The 27,403-nt window shown below is 56.5% G+C and overlaps 1 protein-coding gene across 2 annotated transcripts; it reads left to right on the top strand.

The window, feature by feature from the left end:
* TRIM29 (tripartite motif containing 29) lies at nt 1-27,084 on the top strand. Of its 2 annotated transcripts, XM_081544824.1 has the most exons (10): nt 1-982; nt 10,318-10,413; nt 11,176-11,409; nt 12,694-12,892; nt 15,492-15,593; nt 18,152-18,235; nt 19,979-20,074; nt 21,323-21,421; nt 22,903-22,979; nt 25,803-26,349. In XM_081544824.1, the coding sequence occupies exons 1-10, from the start codon at nt 179-181 to the stop codon at nt 25,863-25,865; spliced, it is 1,854 nt and encodes a 617-aa protein (XP_081400950.1). In that variant the 5' UTR covers nt 1-178; the 3' UTR covers nt 25,866-26,349. The 2 variants fall into 2 exon arrangements, with proteins under 2 accessions (XP_081400950.1, XP_081400951.1); XM_081544825.1 differs by lacking the exon at nt 21,323-21,421 and having other exon boundaries at nt 25,803-27,084.
* Nucleotides 27,085-27,403: the final 319 nt, after the last annotated feature.

Genomic DNA, 27,403 nt, shown 5'->3' with positions numbered 1-27,403 from the left:
TCTGGGAGCCGCCTGCCTCTCCCGCCCGCCCGTTGCGTCAGGCCCTCCTCTCTGCTGCCCGTAGGTGTGTCTCAGGCTCCGTGGCTGCCTGTCTCACTCCTGCAGAGACGCCGCCGCCCGAGAGGTCATCCATCCGCACCCCTAGCGCGCCCGACACAGACCAGCCAGGTGACCCACGATGGAAGCTGCAGAAGCCTCCAGGAGCAACGGAGCCAGCCCAGAAGTCAGGGATGCCCGCAGCTCCCTGAGCCCCAAAGGCACCCTGGAGAACGGCATCAAAGCTGAAGGCAAAGAGGCCAAGACTGCCAATGGGCATGGCGGGGAGGTGGCTGAGGGCAAGGGCACAGGTGGCGCCCTGAAGCCGGGCGAAGGCAAGGGCTCCCTGTTCTCTGGCAGCGAGTGGCGGCGGCCCATCATCCAGTTTGTCGAGTCGGTGGATGACAAGGGCTCCAGCTACTTCAGCATGGACTCTGGGGAAGGCAGGAGGTCACCCTATGCCGGGTTCCAGCTGGGGGCTGCCAAGAAGCCTCCCGTCACCTTTGCCGAGAAGGGTGAGCCGCGCAGGTCCATGTTCTCGGAGCCCCGCAAGCCCTCGGTGTCCATCATGGAGCCCGGGGACATCCGGCGGAACAGCTACCCGCGGGGCGACTCCAGCACACTCCTGCGCTCCAAGTCGGGCTCCGAGGAGGTCCTGTGCGACTCGTGCATCGGCAACAAGCAGAAGGCCGTCAAGTCCTGCCTGGTGTGCCAGGCCTCCTTCTGCGACCTGCACCTCAAGCCCCACCTGGAGGGCGCCGCCTTCCGCGACCACCAGCTGCTCGAGCCCATCCGGGACTTCGAGGCCCGCAAGTGCCCCCTGCACGGCAAGACCATGGAGCTCTTCTGCCAGACGGACCAGACCTGTATCTGCTACCTCTGCATGTTCCAGGAGCACAAGAACCACAGCACCGTGACCGTGGAAGAGGCCAAGGCCGAGAAGGAGGTAAGAGCTGGCCCCTCGCCTGCCCATGGCCCCTCCAGGCGCCTCCTCCCTCGCAGTACTCTCCCACCTCATCTTCTCCACTGGGCGCTCCCAGGGTCTGGGCCTTACCTCTCTGGTGTCCCTGGTTCTCTTAGAAAACAGTCCTTTCCCTCCTATCCCCAGGCTGGGAGTCAGAGATGGTTCCCCAATCCTCTAAGGCCTCAGGAGTCAGGTCATCTCCTAAATGAGCAAAGAAGGGCTCAGCAAAGATGGGGGGCTTGGCCAAGGTCATAGGATAAATTCAAGTCAGGCCAGCAAATCAGCATTCAGTCCTAGGCTCTCTGCCTGGCTGGGTGCTTCTTTCGTCCTTTCTACTTAGGTGCTAAGTCACTCAGTCATGTCCAACTCTTTGTGACTCCATGGACTGTAGCCCACCAGGCTCCTCTATCCATGGAATTCTCCAGGCAAGAATACTGGAGGGAGTTGCCATTTTCTTCTCCAGGGGATCTTCCCCACCCAGGGGTCAAACCCGGGTCTTCTGCCTTGCAGGCAGATTCTTTACTATCTGAGCCACTGGGAAACCCACCTCTTTCTACTTAAGGGAGAGAGAATTCTTCCTAGCTGAGTAGGACTGGCTCGTGGGGATAAGTCATGGGTGAGGCAGAGGGAATTCGGGGACCACGTCAAGGCCCTTTTTTTCCTGACTTCAGAGTTGGTCTCTGTAGGACAGTGGCTCCTTCTTGTTCTGTCTGATCCCCCAGCCAGTCTTGACACTCCCAGTGGCCTCCTTTATCCTTCCCTCAGCTGGACCCTCGGTGCTTTGTGTGTGGCCGTTGACTGTAGGTGGACACTCATAGTGAAGGTTGAAGTGGGGGGGGGGGGCGTACAAATATGTGTGTGCATGTGTGTGTGTTTTATATGCACGTGGGTGTTTATATCTGTATATGGATGTTTGCATATGACTGTATATGTGGTATGTAAGTGTGTTTGCATGTGTTCTGTGTACATGATTCTGCCTGTGCTTCTGCGTGGAGGAGCAGAGGCGTGTGGAGGCTTGTGAATGTGGTACACCTTACACCTGGAGAGGGTGTGCTGGAATAAGGGCTCGTCTGTGGCTCCACAGATGCTGGGACTCCTCCCCTCACAATAATACAGCCCCCTGACATGAGGCGGCCTCCAGCCGGGGTCAGCCATGCTCATTGTCAAGGCAGGGAACTCTGCTTTCTGCACCCCACAGAATGGGGCAGCACAGGCCCCTCTCTGTGCCCAGCCTTCCTGACCTGAAGTCTGTGGGTTACTCTGTCCTATCCATACTCCTGGGTAGGAGAGACGCGTCAGAGATAACAAAAGACTCCAAGAGCCTTTTCAGAAGCCTCATTTGGCCCAGGAAAAAAAAGATGGTCCTAGTCTCCCTAACTCCCTGACCCCAGCCTGGCTTCAGGCTTCAGACAGGGAGATGGAGATGGGGCAGGGGCCATGGATCCCCTCCAGGATCTCACTTAGGGAATCAAAACAGAATGAGGGTTAATTATCCTCAGCCACCACAACCAAGAAATTGCAGAGCCCCAGGCTGGGTTTTAGGAGACCTCAGCTCCAGTCTTAGTTTTTCCTTGAACCAGTTGTAAGACAGTGGTCAAGTCCCTTGTATTCTCTCAGGCTTGGTTTCCCTTCACATGAAACTAAGGGATTGGACTAGACTGGAAGTTTTCAAATGATCCCCTGGAGCCTGAAGATTCTTAGGAATGTCTTTGAGACTTCAGGGATGAGGAGGGGGGCAAACTGATGCCAAGAAGTCAGGGGCCCCAGGTTCCTATTGCTACTGCAAGCAGCTGTGCCAGATTCATGCTCAGTCATGTCCGAATCTTTGCAATCTTTTGGAAGTAGACCGCCAGGATCCTCTGTCCATGGGATTTTCCAGCACCTACTCTTATTTATCTGTTATATGTGTAGGGCTTGGTTCCAAATTTTATTTGCAACCAGGGTATCTCCACTTAAGAAAAGCCTGAGTGCCCCAGAGGACAGGACAGTCTTGGGCAGTTTTCTCTGGCAGCACCTAGGACCTGGAGTTCATTCTCTAGGGCTCGTGATGTAGGTCAAGAGGCAGAGCTCAGACGCACAAACCAGTCTGGGGTGCATCCGCCTAGTTACACAGCAGCAGCTGTAAGTAAACATCAACTTGCAGAGGACAGAATGCTAGGCTGGATGGAAAATGAGCAATCTTGCCATCTCCTCTCCACCTTGCATGGGGACACAGGCCCAGAGGAAGGAAGGGACCCATCCAGGTTCAGTGCTTAAGGAAGAAGCCCCCTGAGTCCTCTTCCAGTATTTGAGAGCAACTGGGGGAAGGCGGATGGGATTCAGGAGGTGTGTGCCTTACAGGGGCTCAGGGGGAACTGTCTGATCCACTGGAGTGACTTTAATGGTGGGAGTTTCAGATTGTGTGTGTGTGTGTGTGTGTGCGTGCTGCAGCATAGGTAGGCAGGGAAGGGTGGTGCTGAGCAGCTGAGTGGAGACAGAGATGGAGTGGAGATCTTTGTCCAAGCCTAGCCCTGCTGGAATGTCAGACAAGGGGGGTGTTGGCACAGAGCAGCTTTAGGTAGGTTGACAGATCAAAGTGAATGAGCCTGTCAGCCCTGACATTCTTCAGAGGCAGCCCCTGCAGACCCAAACATCAGCCTACACACAACTTTTTTGCCAGAAGTCCTGTCCAGAACCTGTTCTGCAGGCTGGTTGGTGAGGCCCCGATGAGGCCATCATTGATCTATCATGGTTTCTTGCATGAGACTGTAGACAACACCCTGGGCTGCAGTGCTCTTGGGCCTCCGCTCTACAGAACCTGAGCAGAGGTGGTGTTGGAGAAAGGCCACTTGGTATGCCGCCAACATGACAATCCTTCCTCTGCCGACCCAAGATCAGAAGGTTTCCAGTTCCACTCTGAATGTCACAAGGAGGGTCCACAGATGTCCTGAGCTGCACCCCTCTGCCTCTGGCTTAGACTGATGAGACTTCTGTTGTTGTTTAGTTGCTAAGTCGTGTCTGACTCTTTTGTGATCCCATGGACTGTAGCCCCCCAGGCTCCACTGTCCACGGGATTTCCCAGGCAAGAATACTAGAGTGGGTTGCCATGCCCTGCTCCAGGGGATCTTCCCGACCCAGGGATCAAGCCCATGTCTCTTACGTCTGTTGCACTGGCAGATGGGTTCTTTACCACTAGCGCCAACTGGGAAGCCCTTGCAATGTGCAAATCCATCCTTTTCTGTGTCTCAGGGCCTGTCTTCTGTCTCTCCTGAGTACCTTCTGCTGCATAGGGTCAGAGTGGAGGATTCCTGGCCACGACTCTTGCTGCGGGGTAGTCTGCCTTTTTGTGGGTCCTCTGGCCTCTAGGTCGGCAAGCCTGGCCAGGCACGGGGAGGAGTGCTCAGGACAAGCATTGCTCTGGAGGGCGAGGTCCTAAGTCAGTAATGCAGCTCAGATTCGACGTCTTGGCCATCCTGACGCCATCATTTGGCTCCGTTTCTTTCTGCCACAGTGGTCTGTGGCTTTGCCTCTGGTCTCATTGCTCAGTTTTTTCATGAAGTCTGAGCTGCCAGGCTCCTGGCCATGGGCAATTGCTAGTCTTTGAGCTTTGGGAGATGTGCTGGTCTGGGCTTTTGGGGCTCTCTGGGTGACCACCATGACCAAGTTCAGGAAGAGGAGCCAGGCTAAAGGCCTGGAGTGGGGTGTGTGTGGGGTGTCTGGGACCACTCTTCTCGGAGATATGGGGGGAAAATTGCTCTGGAACAGGGTGAGTGAGAAAGGAGGTGGGTTGACCTCTGTGGGTGCTGAGGAGGGAAGGACCAAATGAAAGAATTATAGAGACAGGAAGCAGAGAAAGAGAGTGCCAGGCAGGCGGGCAGGAGATGCCTCATCTTTTTGAAGTACATCAGTGTACCAGGCGCTGGCCTGAGCATTTACACTGTTACTCCTGACAACAATCCCATGGATGGGAGTATCTGCATCTATTTTATAGGTGAAGAAATGGGATCTGAGATGCCAAGAGACTTAACCAGTGTTACAGCACTGGGGGTAGCTGAGCTTGGGGTGGCCAAGCTGGGATTCAAACTCACTGTGGCCATAGCCCAGCCTGTTCTTTCTCACCCTTTTACATGGCCAAGGCCATGTAACCATGTAATATTTTAAATGTTGTTTTCATAGGGTTGGCAGAGGCTCCTCGGGGTTCCCTGGGAAGTTCTGGTTCAGGGCACAAGATCTGTATTTTTAAGTCACCCTCAGGGATTCTAATGTGTAGCCAGACTGAAACTCAGGAACCTAGTCCAATTTTACCAGGAAGAAATGGAGGCCTCGGGGGGTGGGGTAACCTCTCAAGGGCCCACTGCTGGTCTGGAGTTAGCTTGGATGATGCTCTTCCTCAGCCCCCATCTTGCCCCTTCTGCATCCTGACATCCAAGGAAGCAGGAGGAATGGTGAGTCCCAACAAAGCAGACGAACACCGGGCTGGTTGACATCTGGGTGGGAATGGGGAAATCCATCCAGCATTTCAGATTCTTATCCAGATAATTACCATTTGTCTGAAAGTACAAATTTGGCAATTAACAGGCTCATTTGGCAAATGTCATAGCCAATGGCCCGTGTGGTTAATTCAGACCAGAGGAGGATCCTGGGCCCCATTTCCCCTTCCCTGGGGCAGCGCAGGCACACCTGTCCAGGTGAGTGCTCAGGTGTGTCTGCACCTGCAGGCCCTGTCTGTCCTGGCCGAGGCACCACCAGCTGCTGGCCACCTCTTTGCTCCCCCAAGGCCAGAAGGATTTCAAGGCTGGGTGGCCTATGCAGGGCTCATCCCAGCCACAGAGCGAGAGGCAACAGGAGGAGTGTGGGAGAAGGGAACAAAGAAGGCATTTAGGGGCAGGCCTGGGCAGAGCGGAGGGGGTGAGCAGGGAGCAGAAGGAAGTCGGAGGGAGGTGTAGACGGGGTGGAGCTGACAGGAGCTGAGGCCCCATCAGACATCAGGGGATTTAATCAGATTCTTAGGGAGGAGGGAAGGGCTTCCTAGGTGATTCTAGTGGTAAAGAACCCACCTGCCAATGCAGGAGGCTTGAGAGACACAGGTTCGATCCCTGGGTCAGGAAGATCCCGTGGAGGAGGACATGGCAACCCACTCCAATATTCTTGCCTGGAGAATCCCATGGACAGAGGAGCTTGGTGGGCTAGAGTCCATAGGGTTGCAAAGAGTTGGACACGACTGAAACAACTTAGCAAGCCCAGGGAGAAGAAGGAGAAAACAGGGCCTCAGGGGGCGATGGGGAGGTGTGGGGAGAACAGGGAGAGAGGTAGAATCCATGAATTGCCCATCTGTGAGGTAGGGGGTGGGGAGGCCTGGCACTACGATGTCCTAGATGATACAGAGATTAGCCCAGGGGTTGAGGCCATGTAACCGAGCTGAGTTCTGTCTCTGTGTCACGGTCCTCCCACTTCCTCATGGGAGAACTCAGGCAAGCTCCTCAATCTGCCTTGGCCTTGGTTTCTGTATCTGTAAAATGGGGACAACATGGCTTACCTCCCCAGAAGGCTTTTAAGATGAAAGGAGAAATGTAAGCACACAGTGGATGCTCAACAAAGCAGTTAGGGTCCTTCCTTCTATGGTGACAGGAGAACCCAGTATTTCAGAGCCTTCCTATGTTATATTGTTTTCTGCCTCATCTGTCTTTTGTGCAGCCTGGCCAGCAGGGAAAAATTGCCAAGGACTAAACGGATGCTGTTCACATCCCCAGAGGTCTCAGCCCAAGCTCTCCTCTCCTGACAGGGTAGCATTCACCCCAGACGTGAGAGCAGACCCTTCCAGTAGCACAGAATTCACAGCCCACGGTCCCTTCCGAGATTCCACTGTGCTCGGCAAGTTGGGGCTTGCGAGGCCCCCACTCCGCCCGTGTTGACTTCTCCAGTGCCCCAAAGAAACCAGGAGACCAGTCTCCCCCGCCCTGACTGATGCTTCCACCCACGGCAGCAGACAGCAAGGCTCCGCTTTTGACCCTGCCCTTGCATGTTTCCAGATCGGCTGACAGCCTCTCCCTCCACCCCTCCCAGGTCACTGGCCAGAATTTCTGGCTCTCCTCGGCACATCCCCTCCCACCAGCCTCCCTCTTCCCGGCCTCTCTTACACAGGCTGGACCTTAGGGGCTGACTCCTGCTGCCCTTGGCTGATGCTCTGCACTGTTCTAAAGCCCCTGGACTCCCCCTCCTCGGGATTCAGTGCCATCTTCCTCCCTCTTGGCCAGTGAGTCTGTGCTCTTGTGGGTAAGACATTCCCAATGCATGGACCTCTGTACATTCCACTGGCTCCTTACCTTCCCCTCCTCTGGGAAAACCTTCTGCCACTCACAGAGGGTAGCCTGTCTGCACCCCATTTATCCTCCTTCTGTTCTGTTTTTCCCAACATCCTCCAACCTTCAGTTATCCACCATCTAGTCTCTACATCCTCAGGGCTTCCCTGATGGCTCAGATGGTAAAGAATCCACCTGCAATGCTGGAGACCTGGGTTCAATCCCTGGGTCGAGACAATCCCCTGAAGAAGGGCATGGCTATCCACTCCAGTATTCTTGCCTGGAGAATCCCATGGACAGAGGAGCCTGGTGGGCTACAGTCCATGGGGCCACAAAGAGTTGGACATGGCAGAGGAACTTTCACTTCACTTCACATCCTCAGCCTGACATCTTGACCTCCCTTGTTTTTGTACACTTCACTCCGTATCCTGACTGTGTACACACCACACCTGGACCCTGGCACACACCATCCTAACTGCTGAACGCCACCAAGACCCACCTGCTCACCTCTACCTGCTCCCCCCACTTACCTGTGCCCTGTGGGCCTGCCTGCCTCCCTGTCCTCTCCCCTCCAAGCTCCGGTCCATGGAAGGTGCTGACACAGCAAGGTGATGGGACCAGTGGTCAGTGGTTTTCTCTAGAGTCTCACCTGCCTGGTTCCAGTTCATCCCACACCTGCCTGGGAGGTGGTCCTCTTACTACCTCCATGAAAGACAGAGTGACTGGGGCATGGAGGAGTTTAGTAACTTGCAAAGGCCGCCTGCCTGGAGGTGGTGGTAACTGGATTCAAACCTTTGGACTCCCAGTCCTGGGCTCTGGGTGGGCTCCCTCCTGGATCCCCCAGGCTTGTTTCATGGAAGAGTTGCCCTGTGCCCGCTTCCCCAGGCCTGGGGGTGGGAGTGAATGCACGTTTGCTTTCTGCTTTCCTTGTTCTGGGTGCGAGGTGAGGAACCCCAGTGCCAGCCGCTCCTCTCTGGGTTGGTGACAACATCTCAGCTGCAGGGGGAGGTGGATTCCAGCGTCCCCTCCGTCTCAGGCCTCGCTTGCTGCAGGTGAGGGGGTGAGGGGGTTATCCAGGAATGGGAAAGTTGCCCAGTACTATCCAGCCTTTAGGCTTCTTCTTCACAGCTTGGACCCATTACCAGTCCCAGGCTTCTTAGGAACCTTCCAGGCCACCAGCTCTGCCCACCTCTGTGTTTTGGGCTCTTGGTTCCGCCCGCCTCCCGCAGAGTCTCTGCTGCCCACATGGGGTCTTTCTGTCTTTGCTCTCCACCCTCCCTCCACCCTGTTTGTGGACAGCTGGCTTCTGCCAGCCTTTGTCCAGAGATTGGGCCAAACCCTTGTCCTCATCTGCTTTTACTCCTCTTCACAAACATTTTCCATCTTGGCTGCTGGCATTTTCCATGTTGTGGGATTTCTCATGTGTAGCTGGTGGGGCACTGGCTTCCCGAGAAGAACTGAGAGCCTGCGGCCCAGAGAGCCCTGGGGTGTGGGCAGAGGGGCGGAGTGGGAATCCCGGGCTTCGGGTCTGGGAGCTTTTCGGCTCCCCCTCCAGTCCTTCTCACTTTCCCCACCAGCTTCTCAGTGCTCTTTTCCTCGAAAGCCAGGATGCTTTCTCCTCCATCAGTCCATTTCCCTGGGTCTCTGCACCAGGGACCCACCAGCACCCCCTGGGCTGGGGGAGCATCCAGGAATTGTGATGTGTGAGCACAGCTGCTCAGGAATCCTTGCCAGCAGAGCTCACATTCCTGGTGGTTTGTGGCGTCCACATCTTAATTCTTCTTGTTTCCTCAAGGAGATGGCTGGAAAGGGTTGGGACTCTGTTCAAAATCCAGTGTAGCGGGGAGACCTTGAGCACTCCGGGGTTCTCTCGGATGCCCAGTCTTCCTGCTTTCAGGTGGAGATCACCCACCTGCCTTTCAAACTGAAAGGTGCTTTGGGAGCACCCGTGGGGAACCCACAGAACAAAAGAGGTGCCTCTTGGCTGGACTGGATTGGCCGTAGCTTCATGCGGGCTTCCCCAGTGGCTCAATGGATAAAGAATCTGCCTGCAAAGCAGAAGATGTGGGTTTGATTCCTGGGCTAGGAAGATTCCCCTGGAGAAGGAAATGGCAACCCACTTGCCTGGGAAATCCCATGGACAGGGGAGCTACAGTCCATGGGGGCTACAGTCCATGGGGTCGCAAAGAGTCAGACACAACTGAGTGACTAAGCATACACGTAGTTTATGCTTCCCCTTTTGTTTGTGTTGTAGCTGCTTTTCAGAGAAGGGCATTTCTCCAAAGGAAGGAAGCTATTATCCACACTTTCCATATCAGAGCTCATGTCCTAGTTCACTCCTGATAGATCCTTTTCTCAACCCATCCCAGACCCTGACAGCCCATATTCTCTTCCTGAGCAGGGAAACTAGACCCTCTCTTTCCCTTCTCCTATCCACCCTCATTGCCTCACTCACTGGCCTCTCTTCTTCCCCAGGGACTTGAATAAAGTCCCGATCTTGCCCAGACTGCAAACTACGCTCTGTTTCCCATAAACAGGTTTATAGCTGTGCCTGCCCAGACGGACTCCCCGCTGGCGGCGACCCAGACTCCTGCTTGCAACACAAGCCTCACGTCATGTCATAGAAACGCTGTACCCTCTTACTGCCATGGGACGCTCCCTGGGCTGGGCTGGGCTGAGCTGGGCTGGGTCCCCTTTCTCCTGTAAGCTGCTCCCTGATGGCTCCAGGTCCATTGAAAGGAGTGGGAACCCCCTAATGAGCTTCCTTCCTGCTCACGTTGGGTGGAGGGCCTGGTAGAGGGTCCGCCTTATAAAGATATGGCTGTGTTGCCCAGCCCCAGAGCCCAGAGTTTACAATGAGATGGTGCTTGACTTGTTGCTGGATCCTTGGTGACTGGCACAGTGCCTGGCATAGTCAAGGGCCCAGTGAGTGTTGGTTGAATGAAGGGCAGAGTGATGATTTGTAGGCCCTCCTCCCTCTCTGGATCTTTTCCACTTCCTCCCCCGACTTCTCCTCCAACCCCGGCTCCTTCCCTACAGACGGAGTTGTCACTGCAAAAGGAGCAGCTGCAGCTCAAGATCATTGAGATAGAAGATGAAGCTGAGAAGTGGCAGAAGGAGAAGGACCGCATCAAGGTGAGCAGCGCCCAGGGCTCTCCCCACAACTGGTGCGGCCTGGAGGAGGCAGGCCTGAGCCTGGGCTCTTGCTCAAGGTCTCAGGCCCACATTTACATCCTACACTTGTTTCTTCTGGGTTCTTTTACCCTCTTTGGCATTTCCACAAATTTGCCTTCTAAGTCTGGGCCAGGCATCCACCTGGGATGTTGCCCATCACCTAATGCTCATCTTCCATCATCTCAAGACCCTGGACCAGCTTATCCTGTGTGTCTTCCAATGTCTTCCAATGTCTATCTATTCTGCACACCGACTACCCAGCCATCAAATGCATGCCATTTTCCCTTTATTTGTGCCAGTGTGGCAAAATGTATGTCTGCCCTGGTTTGAATACTTGTAAACTATGACATGAGGTAATTGACTCTTGAACCTGGCTACATAAACAACTCATCAATTCACTTTCTGAATGATGCTTGGTTCTGGTTGAGGTTTCAGTGGACACACCCTGACTCCTCTGGAACTTTTGGACCCATAGAGTTGCCCAAGCGTGGAATGATGGTTCGTGTCAACCCATCGAGTGGGAGGAGCTGCTGATGGATAAGGAAGAGTGGGCTATAAAAACATTCTGGCCATCTCTATCAAGAGATAGGATCCTTCAGTGATGCCTTTGAATGAGATTCTTGGTTAAACAGGCTTGCAGGGTCGGGGCAGTAGAAATGCCCTGACTCTATGCTGGGAACATCAAGATGCACCCCCTCCTCTCTCCCCTCACTCTGGACTCAGAGCTTCACCACCAATGAGAAGGCCATCCTGGAGCAGAGCTTCCGGGACCTGGTGCGGGACCTGGAGAAGCAGAAGGAGGAAGTGAGGGCTGCGCTGGAGCAGCGGGAGCAGGATGCAGTGAACCAGGTGAAGGTGATTGTGGATGCTCTGGAAGAGAGGGCCAAGGTGCTGCAGGAAGACAAGCAGACCAGGGAGCAGCTGCACAGCATCAGCGACTCGGTGCTGTTTCTGCAGGTAATGAGCAACTCCACTGTCATTCAACCCCTCACTCCTTCCATCCACTTACCCAAATCCTCATCCAGTGTCCCTCTGTCCATCCATCCATGTAACCACCATTCATCATCCACCCATCCCTCTAAGCTCTGTTCCATCTGTCTATTTAATTTTCCATCCAAGCCATCCTACCTACTTTAAAGATGGCACACAAAGATGACCTTGTACCAACTTCAGTTGATACGCATTAATAGTACTTCAGGCTCAGTAGGAAATAGCTCTGTGATAGATTAGTGATGCCTGCTTTGGGTATGGGAGGGTAGCAAGTAACCATTCATATTTGTTATCTTTGATCTGGTCTGTCTATCTGTTCCTCCATCCTTCCATCTGCTAGTGTTTTGGGCACTATACACTCAGTACTGTTTTAGGTGCTGTGGAGAATAGAAAGGTAGAAGATGTAGTTTTTGCCCTCAAGGAACTGCAATCCAGCTGGGAAGATAAGACACGTACAATTAGAGAACAATATAGAAGAGCATGTAATTAAGTGATAAAGCCTATGGTTCAGGAAATAAGTGCCTGTGGAAGCTCTGGGAAGGGCAGACAGGCTGGAGACAGTTTTGTGGAGGCAGTGAAACTTGAACTGGGTCTTGAAAGCCCCTTAGGATTTGAAAAGATGAAGAGAGTCTCCAGTGAGGGAGAAAGAAGGTAAGACGTGCCAGAGCATAGAGGCAGGACTGAGTGGGCACATGCAGGGGGAGAGACCACTGTGACCGGCCCACAATGCTAGTTATTCCTTGCCTTTCTTTGGTGCTTTCACTCCCAAAGACTTTGCAGCTCGTGTTGCTCCCACAAACCCAAATAAACCCCTATGGGTAGGCACCGTGCATCCAGTTTAAGAGATGGGAGCCACAAAGTCACATATCTGACCGCTAGTGCCATCAGGGATATTAGCATCTACTGGATTTTATTTAGTAATTTTTGAAAAGTTAATTTTATTTTTTGACTTGTGGGGATCTTAGTTCCCCAACCAGGGATTCAGCCCGCACCCTCAGCAGTGAAAGCATGGAGTCTTAACCACTGGACTGCCAGGGATGTCCCCATCTAGTGAATTTTAGTCAAATCCTCTCATTTTTACAGAAGAATAAGAAATGAGTGCCCCGTGAGGAAAAGTGAGGCCAGTAAATAGCCGAGCTGGATGTAGACCCCACCTCCTCTGGCTCCCAGCTGAGTCTTCCAGCTAGACTGTGGGGTCCCCATGGCTCCTAAAGACCCAGGACATTAATGACTTCTTTCCTTTCCTGGTAGGAATTTGGTGCTTTGATGAGCAATTACTCCCTCCCCCCACCCCTGCCCACCTATCACGTTCTGCTGGAGGGGGAGGGCCTGGGGCAGTCGCTGGGCAACTGCAAGGATGACCTGCTTAACGTGTGCATGCGCCACGTTGAGAAGATGTGCAAGGCAGACCTGAGCCGCAACTTCATTGAGAGGAACCACATGGAGAATGGTAAGTCCCCTCCCGTGGGCGGGCCCCAAGGCCATGGAGGTTTTCTCCTAGGTCAGTTCCTGCTGCCTGGCTCAGGCTGGCATCCCACCAGCTAGCCTCTCACTGTTTCCAGCCTCCCATCTCACCTAAGGGTGTTTGGACAAGTACTCAGAGATGGTACCCTCCTCCCTCGAAGTTGCTGCCCAAGTTATGCAGCTATTACAAGGGGCCTCCAAGGGAGCATCCCAGGCACTGGCTAGGGAGATGCACCACTAGGGACAAATGTCTTCTCCCTGGATTGTCCATCAAATTCAGGGATTGGTTTTACAGCTCTGGGTCTGACTAGGGGACCTAAGCCAGGAGCCATGTGGATGCTGCAAATTGTAAGGGCCAGCCTCCAATCTGGTGGCTTTGTAGGCTCCAAGGGACATGACCTAGAACTGCATGCATGCTTGGAGGGAGAACTTGCCTGTCATCATGGCCGTGCTGAGCAGTGTTGAGCCCAGAGGTGGACTTGGCCTGGTGGACTGGCTGGGCATGGTTGAGCACAGCGTGTCTCAGTGACTCACCAGCTCCCCTGAAGTCAGCTTCTCTATTGAATCAGACTGTCCTCTGCAGAGGCAACTGAATCATCTTCATAGAAAGCCTCCAAACATGAGAAACTGCCCTGTTAAGTGATTTTCCACCAGTCCCAGCCCATCCCTTTAGGGCCTAAAGCTGGACACTTTCCCCAAGCTCCGCCCCATGGCCCAGGCCTTGAGGATGCAGCCTAGTTAATGACTTCTAGCTGCAACACCCAGGGGAAGTGACCCTGTCTTTGGTTTCCAAAGCAAGTATGTGATTCTTTGGGGCATGAGAAGGGGGTATGGTGTGCTGAGGGGCTGGGGCTCAGGGGGTGGTGTCTGTATATCTTGGGAATGTTGACATCACATAGTGTCCCCTGGAGATGTGAGGGACATTGCCACCCTTGAGGACAGATAAGCCACTGCTGCAAGACAATCATTTGGCTTCAAGGGACACTTGGGTCCTGAAATCCTCCTAATGACAATGGTGGTGACCCTGATAGGGATGGCCCTCTGTGATCGGGTGCTCCCTGGATGCTGGCTTTGTGTAAGCGCCTCCCTTGCATTATCTTAGTCTCCCTGTGGGACGTACAGCATCTCACAGATGAGAAGGCTGAGGCTCAGAAAAGGATATTTTCAAAGGGCACACGGCTAAGCAGGGGTCCAGCTGGGTTTCATGCTCTGTTATTCACACGCTCCGCCCACATCTTCTCATCAGAGAAGCTGCTGCTGGTGGTGGCCTGCAGAGGAGTAGGGGCTGTGAGGGTCAGGCTCCCTGGGGCACAAAACTGGTGGGGTAGCTCCTCAGCTGAGGTCGGGCCAGACCCATGAGGATGGCCTTGACTGTGTTGGGGTGGCCTGTGAGCCTCGCGGGCCCAGGGACCCCCCACCTCCCACCACCGCTCGCCCACTGTGCCATTTCTAGGTCGTGACTGTGTTGGCCATGGCCTCTGTGCAGCTGTGGCCCTGCGCCCTGTACAAGGTGTGCGGGGAGACAGCTGGCAGGAGCAGGATGGGTTGTGCTGATGTCAGCGGCTCTACACCTGTGCCTGGGGCCCTGGGCCTCCGAGTTGGCGTTTTGTCACTGCTGTGCTTCTGGGAGAGTGTCTGGCTGTAGGAGGTGGGAGGTGGGTGCCGGTGAGTCAGACGTTGGAGTGACCATACTCTCTTCCTTGATGGTGACCTGCCCACCTGGCCAGGGGCTCAGTTCTCACCATCAAAGGGGTGGGGGCTGAGAGACACTGGGGCATCTCCCTCCTGAGCTTGGCAGGGAGGGAGCTGGACCAACATCAAAGAGCATATTTGTTTGTCATGACGTGCCTACTGCATGCCAGGCCCCTGCTTGGCCCACATGGTGGAGACGAAGGGTGAGGATCTAAGTCCCCCACTCCTCCTCTTTCCCAGGAGAGAAGGAGATGGAGAAGTAGCAAGAGAGAGGAATGGGGTGGAGGGCAAGTGTGGAGCCACAGCTCTGTTTGGGTTCAGGGGTCTGCTCGTGGGTGCCAGGCGGGGGCATTCGGTGCCCCTCTTGAGTAGCTCACTCCTCTCTGCATGGTTCCACTCAGCCACTTGGATCCCTGGCCCTGGAGGCCAGTGCTCAGCAATGGCTGGGACAAGGCCAGGAAGTGGGCATGGGGGCTTGAACCCCAAATCTGCCCTTATGGGCCATGTGACACTGGGCAGTGTCTTCACTCACCTCCTGAGCCTCAATCTCCTTATCTGTCACCCAGGTATCTTCATACCATCCCAAGGGTTGATGGACACATCAGGCAAGAAATGGAACTCAATAGCACCTCGTTAATTGCAAAGTGCTGTGCTCACCGTCTCCTCATAGGAACCAGGCCCAATGAGGCCGGATGGCCCACTGCAGACCTTTCCTCACCCACCAGGAGCTCGGGGCCAGAGGGGGTGCAGAGCAGGGGGCCACCGTCTCTGAGGTTGGGGACCTCGCCTCTCCCTGGGACAGAGGGGCTACGGGCTGACTCAGTGATGCCCCCAGTGGGCCAACTTGTCCTCCCCACCTGCCCCTCTGCTGACTCGAGGTCTCTCCTTCCCAGGTGGTGACCATCGCTATATGAACAACTACAGTAACAGCTACACCAGCGAGTGGAGTGCTCCAGATGCCATGAAGAGATACTCCATGTACCTGACACCCAAGGGTAAGAGAAGGGAGCGGGTCCTGCTGCTGGCAGCAGGTCCAGGAGAGACGTAGCCAGGTTCCCCAGGGGGGCGACCCTTGTGGACTTGCCCGGGAAGGTCCTGGCGTGTACCTGCCTGTTATTGTTTAATGCCAAGTCATGTCCAACTCTTTTGCGACCCCATGCACTGTAGCCAGCCAGGCTTCTCTGTCCATGGGACTTCCCAGGCAAGAATACTGGAGTGGGTTGCCATTTCCTTCTCCAGGGGATCTTCCCATGTCAGGGATCTAACCCGTCTCTCTTGCATCTCTACCACTGAGCTACCCGGGAGGCCCTTGTACCTGCTTACTGGTGCAGTTACCAGCACCTCCTCTTGCTCTGCATTTGGCACCTACTCCACTGGATTCTCTGCCCTGTTCCACCCTCCCCCCCACTCCCACCTCCACCTCCAGCCCACACCTCCTTCTCTTTCCTTCCAGAGGGACTCCTGATGGTCTTATCCACTTCCATCCGCCAGGCTGAGCTGTGTTTTGCTTCATCTTAGATTTCTGTAGTCCTGCAAGAGGACTGGCTCCTCCAGAACCATCCTGTTTCTCAAGGCAGTGGGGGCAGGGATCGAGGGCTGCTCTTGTAAATTCCTCAGTCCCCCCTCCCCCAGGCAGCCAGGCCCCTCAGCCCTCTCTGCCAGGCCCAGTGAGGCCCAGCCTGACAGGCGGCTGCCCAGCTGGGTGAGGGAAGAGACCAGCGCCGGCCTGTCCTTACCCTGCCGTAGCCCGTCGCATTCTTTGGCATCAGCAACAAACAAACCACAGTGATGCCCGTTATATAAGGGTGGGTGTGCCCGGTAGACAGAGGGGTGCATACAAGTGCGTGTGTTGCAGGGGTCGGGGGTCAGGAGAAGAGAGGGTATGTAGGGAAGGGGGGGACAGGAAACTTGGGGAAGACACCAGGGGCCGGGAGGGGGAGCCTTGAGGCCCTGGGCATTGACTCACACCCTCAGACACACACGCACAGCGGGAGGGGCCCCAGGGGGTATTTGGAGAGGTGAGCTCAGCAGAGAGGAACCTCAGCAGCCCCACCCAACGTCAAAACAACACCTGGATTTCCGGGGAGGCAGCTGGGCGCAGGTACCCTGCCCTACATTCCTGGTGGGGGCCAGCCAGGTCTGGGCTGGCCAGTTCTGCTTCCTTCCCTCCCCTGGGGCGCTGTCCTTCGAGCCTAGTTCTCTGGGAAGACGAGCTGTGTTAATCAGCTCTCCCAGCATCCCGGGCCATGGTCCAGACCTTCGGCTCACCAGCTTCTGAGGACGAGACCCAGGGTGGTATCAGACCCCAACTGGCCTTGTGGGGCTGGCTTGCTCTGTTGCAGACAGAGGGGAGCTGAGTAATAATGGGGGGTTGAGGAAGGAGCATGGACCCGAGCCAGGGCCCAATGGCCTTGAGCTGGTCACTGCCCCTTCAGTATCCCCATCTGAGAAGGAGGGGGTTGGACTCAGCTGCTAGGAGAGCCTCCAGCTCTGTGACCATGAGTCAGGTTGTGACATTTGTAGGCAGAAGAAACAGGTTCATCCTGTATCTGCCCCTGCACCTAGGACAGGAGGGAGGAGGAAATCTGCCCTCTGGGGGCTCCCAGGCTCAAGACAGAGACAAGGGAGGGGCCAAGGAGAGTCAGCACAGAGATCAGGAAGCAGGGCCAGCGGCCCTAGTCTGGGAGCTTTGGGGCAGTGGGGCTGGGCAGTGAGACTTCTGGAGGAGAGGTTAGTTTCCAGGCTCCCTGAAAGAGGGGCTGAGGGCTCGGCAGAGAGGGCATGGCTGTGATGGACAGAGGGCAAGGGGCGAGAGGGCTGGACCGAAGGTGTGAAGGTTTAGCATGCCTGCTCTCCGCCAGAACGGGAGTGGGGCTGGCTAGGCAGGAGGGCAGGAGCCGATGCACACTCTGACGCACGCATGGGATATCCTCATCTGTTAAGTGAGGGTGTGAAGTCCCTTCTTTCTGCCTTTCTCCCCAGATGGTTGTGGAGCCCAAAGAGGGGAGGGAGGGAAACCCATGCCATTCAGGGCCCTTCCCTGGGGAAAGCTTACTCAAGTGGGGAGGTATTCATGATACCAGCTCATCAGCCTCTCCAGCTGGCAGCCCTCACTGCACCTCTGCCCCCATGGTGGTCCTGGCCCATCTTCCTCATGGGCACCCCACCTCTCACCCAGCCTCTGGGGTCTCAGCACGCATGGCCTGGCTCAGGGGGACTCTGGTGACCCTCAAAGCCTCTAATTAGAGTGCCCATACATCTTGGTCCATTCAGGACTCTCCAAGTTTACACTGGTACCCTCAGCCTGACTACTAGCATCATCCCTCTCACTCTTAAAACTGTTCCGATCTGAATGGTAAATGACATGGTCGCCTTATCCTAGACCTAAGGGCATTGTCTTGGTGGTGGAACCCAGGTCCTGAACCAGGCAGGCAGAGCTGTTTTGGGGGGGCAAGGAGTCCTGCTTGACACCCCTCAAGTCAGAGCCACAGGCCCCCGGCTGAGCCAGGCCCCCCTTTCTGGGATAACAGCCCCCTCCTCATCCCCTTCACAGGTGGGGCCAGGACCTCGTACCAGCCGGCCTCCCCCAGCCGCCTCTCCAAGGAGAAGAACTTCAACAACCTCTATGGCACCAAAGGTAGGAGGCGGCTCAGCGGGAGGGTGGCAGGGCCTCTGTGTGGGGCAGGGAGCCTGGACTCCCCATACGAGGTGGACTTTGGGAGGTGGAGTGGGGTTGGCCTGGGATGGGTGAGGAGGTAAGTGGGTGACGTCCTTAAGACCAGGAAGGAGTGAAATGAGGGTAGAGATGTGCTTCCCCAGGGAGATCTGCCAAGTGCAGGGTCCCATCCTCTGCCCAAAGTGCAGAGGGCACTGCTATGCCAAGGGCAGGGCCCAGCCCTTGATTGACCCAGATTCAGGGGGCTCCTGGGTGTGTGCCACATGCAAGTGGGGAGGGGACTCGGGCCAGCTCCACCAGAGTCCCTGGGGACACAGCAGCAGGGGTCTGGAGAAGCAAGGAAGAAAGTGGGGGTGTTGGTAGATCCGGATATCTGGGTATTGGGGCACTGTGGACAGGGCACTGCCCAGGCCTCCATGTCCAGGATTGGGTTTGTCACAGGCACCAGACGCTGTGAGCTCTGTGAAGGCAGATGCTGGGTCTGTCTTGTTCCCTGCTGCCACTTCAAGGTCCAGAAGGATGGGCTCAACAAACATTTGTTGAACGGGAGGAAGAGGGGGTGATGAATGGGTGATAAAAGGACAAAGAAAATGGCCCCTCGGAGCCTTGGATGGACATGCTCAGTGAGAGCCTTAGTGCAGACTCTGTCAGAGATCCCAGTGGGCGGGGGTTCATGACAGGGCAGGCAGGCAGCCAGCCCCCACCCCCATCTGACCTCTGACCCCTTCCCCCCTAGGCAGCGGCAGGAGATCTCCAGGGCTGGGGGGCTCCTCTGTGGCATGAGCTCAAACTGAACGGAGCCACCATGCTCGGAGCTGCTGAGAGGGAGGGTTTGGAGTGGGCAGGCCTCCATGGGGGGGCTCTTGAATGCCCTCGGGGTGTTCCTGCTGTCCCTGCCACACTGTCCCCAGTTCTCTTTACCTCCATCTGCAAATGGACCATCACAGCCTGTTCATCCTGGCACACAGAATTTCAGGGCTCGTAGCAGCTGCCTCCTTCTCCAATTTTTAGATTGTGTTTGTGTTTATTTGTTCCTTCACTCATTCGTTCATCCATCAGCTGGACAGTGAGAGCCTTCCAGGAGCCAGGCTAGGTGCTGGGCACTGGGTGGGAGGCTGGGTCAGACGGGCACACCACCTGCCCCCACGGAGTCAGTGGGGGAGATGGACCATTCAACGTGTAATTACAGTGTGATACGGGGCATGGGGCTGAGACACACGCAGACTTGGGGGAGATGACGTGGAAGCTGAAGCCTGAAGACCCGACGCATGAATTTACTAAGTGTCGGGGAGTAGGTGGGCTCTCCTAGACAGAGGACCTGGCCTATGCCAAAAGCCTGGGGCAAGAGAGAGCCTGGTGTGCATCAGGAGCTCAGGGCACAGCCTGGTTGGGGTGTTGAGTGACGGACGGGAGGGGGAAGAGGGGAAGCCAAGAAGTGGAGGCGGTGGAGAGGGGTGGGGGCGTCAGCTCAGGAAAGAGCTGAAGGTCGTGTTAAGGACTTTGTACCTTAATCTGAGAGCAAGGACAGGCTGATGCTCTAGAAGGACAACTTGATGGCAGGAAGGATTGGTCAGAGGTGTGATGAGGACTCAGCTGCCTCCTGGCTGGAGAGATTTGCAGAAATGGCCTCTGCTCACCGACCCCCCCCCCCTCCTGCAACGTGCCAGGCTGCCCATGGCTGACACCGCTTCCTTTCCCCACCAGGTAACTACACCTCTCGGGTCTGGGAATACTCCTCCACCATTCAGAGCTCTGACGACATGCCTGCGGTGCAAGGCAGCTCCTCTTTCTCTCTGAAAGGTGAGCTCACCCCCATCGGGCCCTCCTCTTCTGGGTGCTCCGTAAGCCCTGCCTTGGTCTCTGCTCACCATGCCCCGCCTCCATCAGGTCTCTGCTGTCAGGAGGGCTGGGCCACCACACGCGAGTCCCTCGCGATGCACTGTGATATAGGCCTCAGTGTTGGGGGTGAGGGAGACGCACCACACCCTCTGTACCCCCTGCCCTGACATCCCCAGGGCCTTCCATCAGGCTTAATTTCTGAGTCTTCCTGAAAGTTTATTTAACTTTGTCACCCAGTGACTCCCAGCCTCAGGTGACTCTAGAACCCTGTGGCCCAAGCACCTGTCAGCCTCCCACGGAGCCAGAGTCCTGCTGTGTCCCCCTGGGCCGGGCAGGCTACGTGATCTCGAAGGCCTCCCTCCCGAGTCTGGTTCTGCCCCCAGAGCTCTTTGACAAGACTGAGTGGTTGATGCCTCCTGTCCCCTGGGGTTGAGGTCATTTCAAGAGGCCGGCCTGAGCCAGACCCCAGCTCCCAGTGGGCCCACGGCCCTCACATCTCTTCCGAAAGGTCCACAGGGAAGCTCTGGGGGTGGTAGGAGCAAGTCTGTCTGCCTCCTGGCTGGCAGACATCTGGCCTGGGAGCTTGGATAAGCAGGCTGGGTAGGCTCTAGTGGGAAAGGCGCAGGTGGACCCCCAGGCAGCGGCCTCAGACAGTTGCTTATCCAGCTGCCCCTTCTGGGCTGGGTCCTGGCCTCTACCCGGGGCTGGGATTCTGGGATCTACCCGCAAGGGGATATGACTAGAGAGTCCCAGCCTGTAGGATTCCCAGGTCAGGGTTGTGCTGGGACTTGCTCTGGCCTGTCTGGCTTCCGGCAGGTCCCTCCCTGCTCTCTGGTCAAGCTTGGATCAAAGGCCACCAGGCAGGAAAGACAGCCGCCCTTAGGTGTGATTCAGAGCTTTTCTGCTCTCCAGCATCTCCCTGGTGGTCCACAGTCTCTCCAGGTTGGGGGCCTTGCTCTAGGAGAGCCCCTCCTCAAATACACCAGGACCCCCAGGACACCTGTTGTCACCTTCATGCAGATCCGCTCAGAACTGGCCTAGATGGGGGTCCTGGGCATGGGCTGCCCCGTGGCTCCCACCTGCATCTACTCTGGAGGCGCTGGGGAGGGCTGAACGAGCACTTTGAGAGCAGCAGTGCCCCACAGGACCTGTGACCCCCCCTCTGGCCCCTCCTAGGACCAGTGTTAATGGCTCTCTCTCTCCCGGCAGGCACTGGGAAAGTCCCCTATCAGTTCACCACCTTGGGACAGGCCACCACAGAGTTTTCCAAACCACTGGACGGCAGTGGGCTGTTTAAAAATAATCCTGGTACCAGCCTGTTTTGCATTACCCCTCTTTCCTCTCCCACAGCAGGGCAACTGGGACATCCTACGGGGCTCTCTGCCACTTCTAGGGTGTCCTGGTCCCTCCCATCTCCCCAGACGCCCCTGGCAGAGGATGCATGCCCCCCCCCCCCCCCCCGCCATTCTAGCCTACCCGCCCCCGGATAATCCCTGCTGTACAGGCTGATCTCCTGGACCACACCCCACTCCACCCCCACCCCCACCTCTCTCATGGCTGGCCTGGGGTTTTCTTTCTGGGAACTGAGAAGTGACCTGGATTCCCCCTTTGTCTTAACCTCCCGCTCAGGACCTGAGGGACCCTCCGCTTCCTCCCCTCCTTCCAAGGCTGCCCCCACCCCCAGATGCAGGGAGACAACCAGGTTCTCTGCTCTGGCTCTGCCCCCTTGCCAAGCGTCAGCCCTGGGAAGGGCCAGCCTCGCTGGCAGCTCGGCAGTGCTGCAGGTGGTTCTTGGCCTGACCAGCTCATTGCCCTTCAAGCAGCCCAGTGCACTCCAGCACTCCAGCCTGCCCCTGCCAAGACAGACCTTGTTAATTTCTTGAGCTCCTTTACGTCCAGGTCACAGTCTATTCCTTCCCAGGCAGCCTTGTCGGTCTCTGCAGGCTGAGGGCTGACACTAACTGCTTTTCACAGTTCTGTGGACGGAGCCCCTTACAAACCCACTGGGCTGAGGCAGAGGAATGGGCAGGTGGGCTCAGACAGCACTGCCCTGGACTAGCATCTCCAGGACCCCAGACCCAGACAGCACCCCATGGACTTGCTGTTTGAAACCTGGACCACTGCCACATTACTGCCACTCTTTGGGCCCCAGCCTCCTGCTTGGGAAGCAGGAAAGGGAATAGAACTGGGGAGGTGGGACAAGAGGGTGGGTTTTGAGTCCAGCACACCTGGGCTCCAGTTCTGATCGCTGATTATTAGCTGTGCAGTCCAGGGCAACAGGAACAGGGAAGATCTAGGTAGAGTCCAGTGCAGTGCCTGGCCGGAGGCAGGCCAGGAGATGGGGAGACTCGTCCATGCAGGGGAGGTGTCGGGGAGTTGGAATGAGCACCTCCTGGTGGAGATCGGGCAGACTGTGCTTATAAAGGGGCTTTCCTGGGCTTTGGGGAGGGAAGGGAAGGGGTCTGTGGGGTGAGCCTGCAGGGTTGGGGCTGGGAGTGGGGGGTGGCAATCTCCACAAGTGGTGTGATCCTGGTCTGGATTTGGGGTGATGCTCCCCTGCTGCCTGGCCCAGCCCACATGGCCTGCTCCTCCTCCTTCTGTCAGCCTTGGTGCCTCCTCCCTCTGGCCCACCTCCTCAGAATTTTCCATGGCAACACCCCTGGCTGCACTTGGTAATGGGCTGGATGGAGCTTGGTGGTCACTTTAGAGAGGGCATCTGTGGTGCTCCAGCCCTGAGCCCCTGACCACCAGCCTGTGCTCCCTCTGACTGGAGCTCCTTGTCTCCCCAGGCTACCCTTCCCTCATCAGGAGCCAGAGTCCCAAGGCCCAGCCCCAGACCTGGAAATCCAGCAAGCAGACTTTACTGGTGAGTGAGGAGCACCTGCCTGGGCACTAGCATGTCCAGACTGGGCCCTGAACGGGGATCCCAGGGGCAACTTGTCCAGGGCCTGTGGGAGCATGGTGATATCGCCTGGCCATGGGATGGAGAGAGGAGGCAGTGGCCTGAACACCGGCTTCCAGCAAAGGGTAGTAAATAAAGACCAATGGCTGATAGGCAGGGGGCCTGGGTAAGCACAGATTTTCTGGGCCTCGATTTTCTAATCGGTAAAGCGGGCGGTTTTTAAAATTTGCAAATGGTTGTTGGCTGGTGAACAGTTCTGCTTGTTGAATGGTGGCCAAATGCTGAATATGGGGGACTGGCATCCTAGACATGAGTTCCACTTCCCTGGGGGTGGGTCTCCAGTTCTGACAGCATAGAGGCCATTGGGATGATAGTGTGGGTGAAACAGAGGCTGCGAAGTTGGGAATAGAGATATTTAAGATTTGATAGCTAATATCGCTGAGTAGGGGCATCAAAGAGCAGGACAAGAAGGAGCATGGTCTTGGAGTCCAACCACCAAGTAGCTGTGAGACCCTGGATGAGTCAGAGCCCCCGTTGGGACTCCATAATGCATTGCTGAGTTGGGATTGATCTCTAATATCTGTAGACCTGATGTACTGAGCCCTGCCTGAGACCTTAGTGATCAGGGCCTGTCCTTCCCTGTGGAGGCTGGGCCTCCACTTCCCAGAATGCTCTCTCCCAAGGCCTGCACCAGGCCCTGCTGAAGGGGTCAGTCAGCTGCCTTGGATGGAGGTGGCCTCTGTGTGCACAGGGCCAGGAGCCCCTGGCTCCCTGCTGTCTTTGTATTTGGAGGTCAGAACATAGAGGTGATTTGCTTCCGGCTACAAAGAGTGACTGGGGCTGGTTTAATTGGAAGAGAATCTTTAATTTGCCGGCGATGGAACTAAGTGATGGCATGTGTAATTTGAACCAGGCCCAGGGCCACTGCAATAGCAGGGCTGCAAAAAGCAGATATGGGAAGAAAAAGGAAGGTTTCTGTTCCTGGCTCGGCCCTTCCCCACCCACCCCCTACTTTCCCACCATCCCAGAGCTCCAGTCCCAGCACAGAAAGCTCATCACCACCTTGAGATGCCTGGCACCCAGGTGGCACCCAGCACAGGGGGGAGGATGGGGGCAGGTGCTAGTGTGGGCAGAGGCTGGCCTGGGAGTCAGGATGCCTCGGCTCTGGCCCCAGTCCTCTCACCAACTTGAGTAATTCTTCCCCTGTGCCTCAGTTTTCCCATCTGTAACATGGGCAGATGGCCTGGATGATTTCCTAAGTCTTCCAACTTTCATGTGCTGTGACCCTGAGCCTGGGAGGAAACAGGGGCGGGAGATGGGTATATATGTGCTGGGAGCACCCTGCCCAGATGCCGGGGGGCTCTATGTCCACCCACTGCTTGGCTCTCAATAAGCCGGCACCGTTCACTGACCTGCCATCCATTTGCTTCCTTCCAAGGAAGAAAGGTTGCCATCCAACCTTCCTTTAAGAAAAGCTTTGGCCATTTCTGGGTCTATCCACTTTGCCTTACTGACTCTTCCGGGGTCCAGGCTAGCACCTGGGGATCAGGAGACTGGATCCTGGCCCTGCTCTCCTGCTGAGTAGCTGAGGAACTTTGGCCATGTCTCTCCCTGCCCTGGATCTCTGTCTCTTCCATTGTTTAATGAGTGGTTTAACCAAGGCCAGAGCTAAGTTCTCCCAGCCCCCACGTTCCACAGACCCCCAGTTTTGCAGAGGACCAGACGCAGGCAAGGAGCTACTAGAGACACAGGTGTCCAGGCAGGCAGGGCCAGGGCAGGGGCTGGGGTCACCCTTGGGGTCTTCTGGGATCAGTGGGGTGTGAGATGGGCGCAGGCTCTGACCCAGTTCAAGGGCAAAGCCACTTCCGGAGACCCTCTAGGGGCCAGGGCACTCCCAGGGGCAAGCTGCAGCTAAAATGTGCTCTTCTGTTGCAGTCTGGAGGATGGTTGCTCAGGGCCCTGATGAAGTGATTGGGAGGAGAGGGGAGTGCTGAATTCATGAAATTGCTGCAGGATGTAATACACAGGGCTGGCAGGAAAGTTGTCACCCTCTCTGTCCCTAGAGATGCTTCCTGAATCCTGATGAGGGGACCAGGATGACAGAGGTGGAGGGGCTTGCAGGGGGGGAGGCCCCCCCTCTGTGTTGGGCTTGGGGGTGGTTTGCCCTCTCCACACCCCCTTCTGTCAGGGAGAATGATGCAGAGGGAGCAGAGGCCAACCCCTGAGACTCAAAGTGGTATGTTGCCATGGGTGGAGGGGAGGGTTGAGTTCTGGAGCCAGGGTTGCTGGGGTTCGAATCCCAGTGCCTCTGCTTACTAGCTAAGGGACCTTGGGTGAGTTGCTTAGCCTCTCTGTGCCGCAGTTTGTTCATGTACAAAATGGGTTTGCTTATAGTAACCCACTTAATTGGGTGGTTGTGAAAATTCAATGAGTCCGTCTGTGGAAAGCCCCACACCAGGTCTGTAGAGTAGAGAACGCTGGATGAATGGGAGCTACAATGGTGCTGGGAGGGGCTTCCTGGGTGTGGGGACAGTGCCCAGGCTGAGGTTCAAGCTCACCAGCCAACTGGTGGAAAGAATTCTAATCAGGATGTGAACCCGGAGACTCTGATACCCCTGGCGCCCACCTCAGTCCCAGGGTAGATGGAGCTTACAGGTTAGGCCACAGGGCCCTAGGGTTATTGGGGTTCAGACCACTGCTGCTTCCTGGTGGAGGTGAGGGGGTGGGGTCTGGCTGGCGGGCATGCGTGCCATAGGACCTCCTAACCACTCTCCTTTTCCCACACAGTCGCACTACCGGCCCTTCTACGTCAACAAAGGCAACGGGATCGGGTCCAACGAGGCCCCATGAGTTCCAGATGGGCTGGAGCGAGGTCCTGCCACCCCCGCCCTCCCCACCGGCTGCTGCTCTCGCTGTGCTTCCCATCTGCGGGGGGAGGGCCCCGGCCCCGGCCTGCCCGCCCTCTGCCCCCAGCCCGCTCGCTCAGGGCCACCTGGCCGCCCCCTTCTTCCTCGTCAGCCACGCTCCATTCAGGCCTCTCCTGCTCTGTAACTAAGGGTCACCATCTTTCCTGTGCTCGGATGGAGGTGGGAGACAGCTGGGCTTTTCTCCCCTAACCCACCACCCTCCTGCTCTTGGGGAGGATTCTTGGGACCCGTGGTGGGTGCCCACGCAGTACTCACCCGCCTTCCCTGCCCGGCCCTGCTCTTCAGGCCTGTTGGCCACTTCTCTCCGAGGATCCCTACGCCACAATGCAGTCAGCAGGCACCTGGCCACGACAGCTGCCCACCTCCCATCCACGTAGGCCACTTCTTCCTGGCAGCTTGCCGCATCCCCCCCCCCCCACCCCCCGCCCAGAGAAGACTGGCCCTGGCCCTGTGTGCCCTGCTCAGGTCCTGCCAACCAGTGCCCAGCCCAGCAGGGCCTCAGCCCTTGGCCACCACAGAGGGAAAGGTTCCAGTGCCCTGGGATCACCCTGCCCAGCGTTGGGTCTCCCCACATCCACCGTGAGTCTGTGGTCCCTGAGGACAGGCTCCCCTCACCACCAGGATATCCCTTTCTTCTGCAATAAGCCATTCCCTTGGCGTGACATACCCCACCCAGGAAGATAGCTACTGGCCCAGCCGCTCTGAAGGAAATGTAGTTTACCTGCAGAATTTCATTAGTTTCATAATTGTGTTTCTCCCTGGCAATGGGAAATGAGTAGGCAGGTGAAAGTGTGGCAGGGCTGGTAGCCAGAGTTGCTTATATTCAAGGGCGCCTTACACCCTGCCCGCACCCTCATCCACTGCCCCCACCAGAGTCTCCCTTCTCCCTTCGGCCGATTGCTCTCCACATCGCATGTTGTCATGGGGCCTCCTGGAGAGGAGCCCAATCCAGGAGCACCAACGCAGGGTCATCCCTCCTCTCACTGACCCCTCCCAAGGGCCACGGAGGCCTCGGGGGCCAGGGCCAGGTGTCAGGGGTGGGAGTGGGGGACGGGAGGAAGGGAGGATTGGGGGAGGGAGGCATGGGGGAGGGAGACATTCAGCTTGGGCTTTCCTCTCCTGAATAAACCATTGATCACTCACTTCTTTGTACTGAACCTCCATTTCCCTCATTCTCACCGGAGGGACTAGCTGCAGTTCTTCTGAACCCACTTTTTCCACCTCTGATGAGTATGTGGTCATCTCCTTTCTTCCCCCCAGAAGACATGGTTCCTCTTGGCCTCCCTCCCACCCCTCCCCATCCCACCAGAGTCCCTAGTGGGCAGTGCTCCCATCCGTCCCCACCCCATCTGAGTCCCTAGTGGGCAGTGCTCCCACCCCTCCCCACCCCTACCTGAGTCCCTGGGGGGCAGTGCTCCCACCCCTCCCCACCCCCACCTGAGTCCCTGGTGGGCAGTGCAG

Source organism: Giraffa tippelskirchi, chromosome 11, assembly GCF_054371585.1.
Source record: "Giraffa tippelskirchi isolate mGirTip1 chromosome 11, T2T-mGirTip1v1.2.pri, whole genome shotgun sequence".
Classification (NCBI taxonomy): domain Eukaryota; kingdom Metazoa; phylum Chordata; class Mammalia; order Artiodactyla; family Giraffidae; genus Giraffa; species Giraffa tippelskirchi.
Note: the sequence above shows the minus strand (reverse complement) of the source record. Positions and strands in the feature narration are given on the sequence as shown.

Bases quoted from the DNA above. Each gene is read 5' to 3' on its own strand.
- TRIM29 (XM_081544824.1), top strand. From the start codon at position 179: ATGGAAGCTGCAGAAGCCTCCAGGAGCAACGGAGCCAGCCCAGAAGTC. The intron at 10,414-11,175 runs GTGAGCAGCGCC...CTCTGGACTCAG, and splicing joins AGGAGAAGGACCGCATCAAG to AGCTTCACCACCAATGAGAA. The intron at 11,410-12,693 runs GTAATGAGCAAC...CTTTCCTGGTAG, and splicing joins ACTCGGTGCTGTTTCTGCAG to GAATTTGGTGCTTTGATGAG.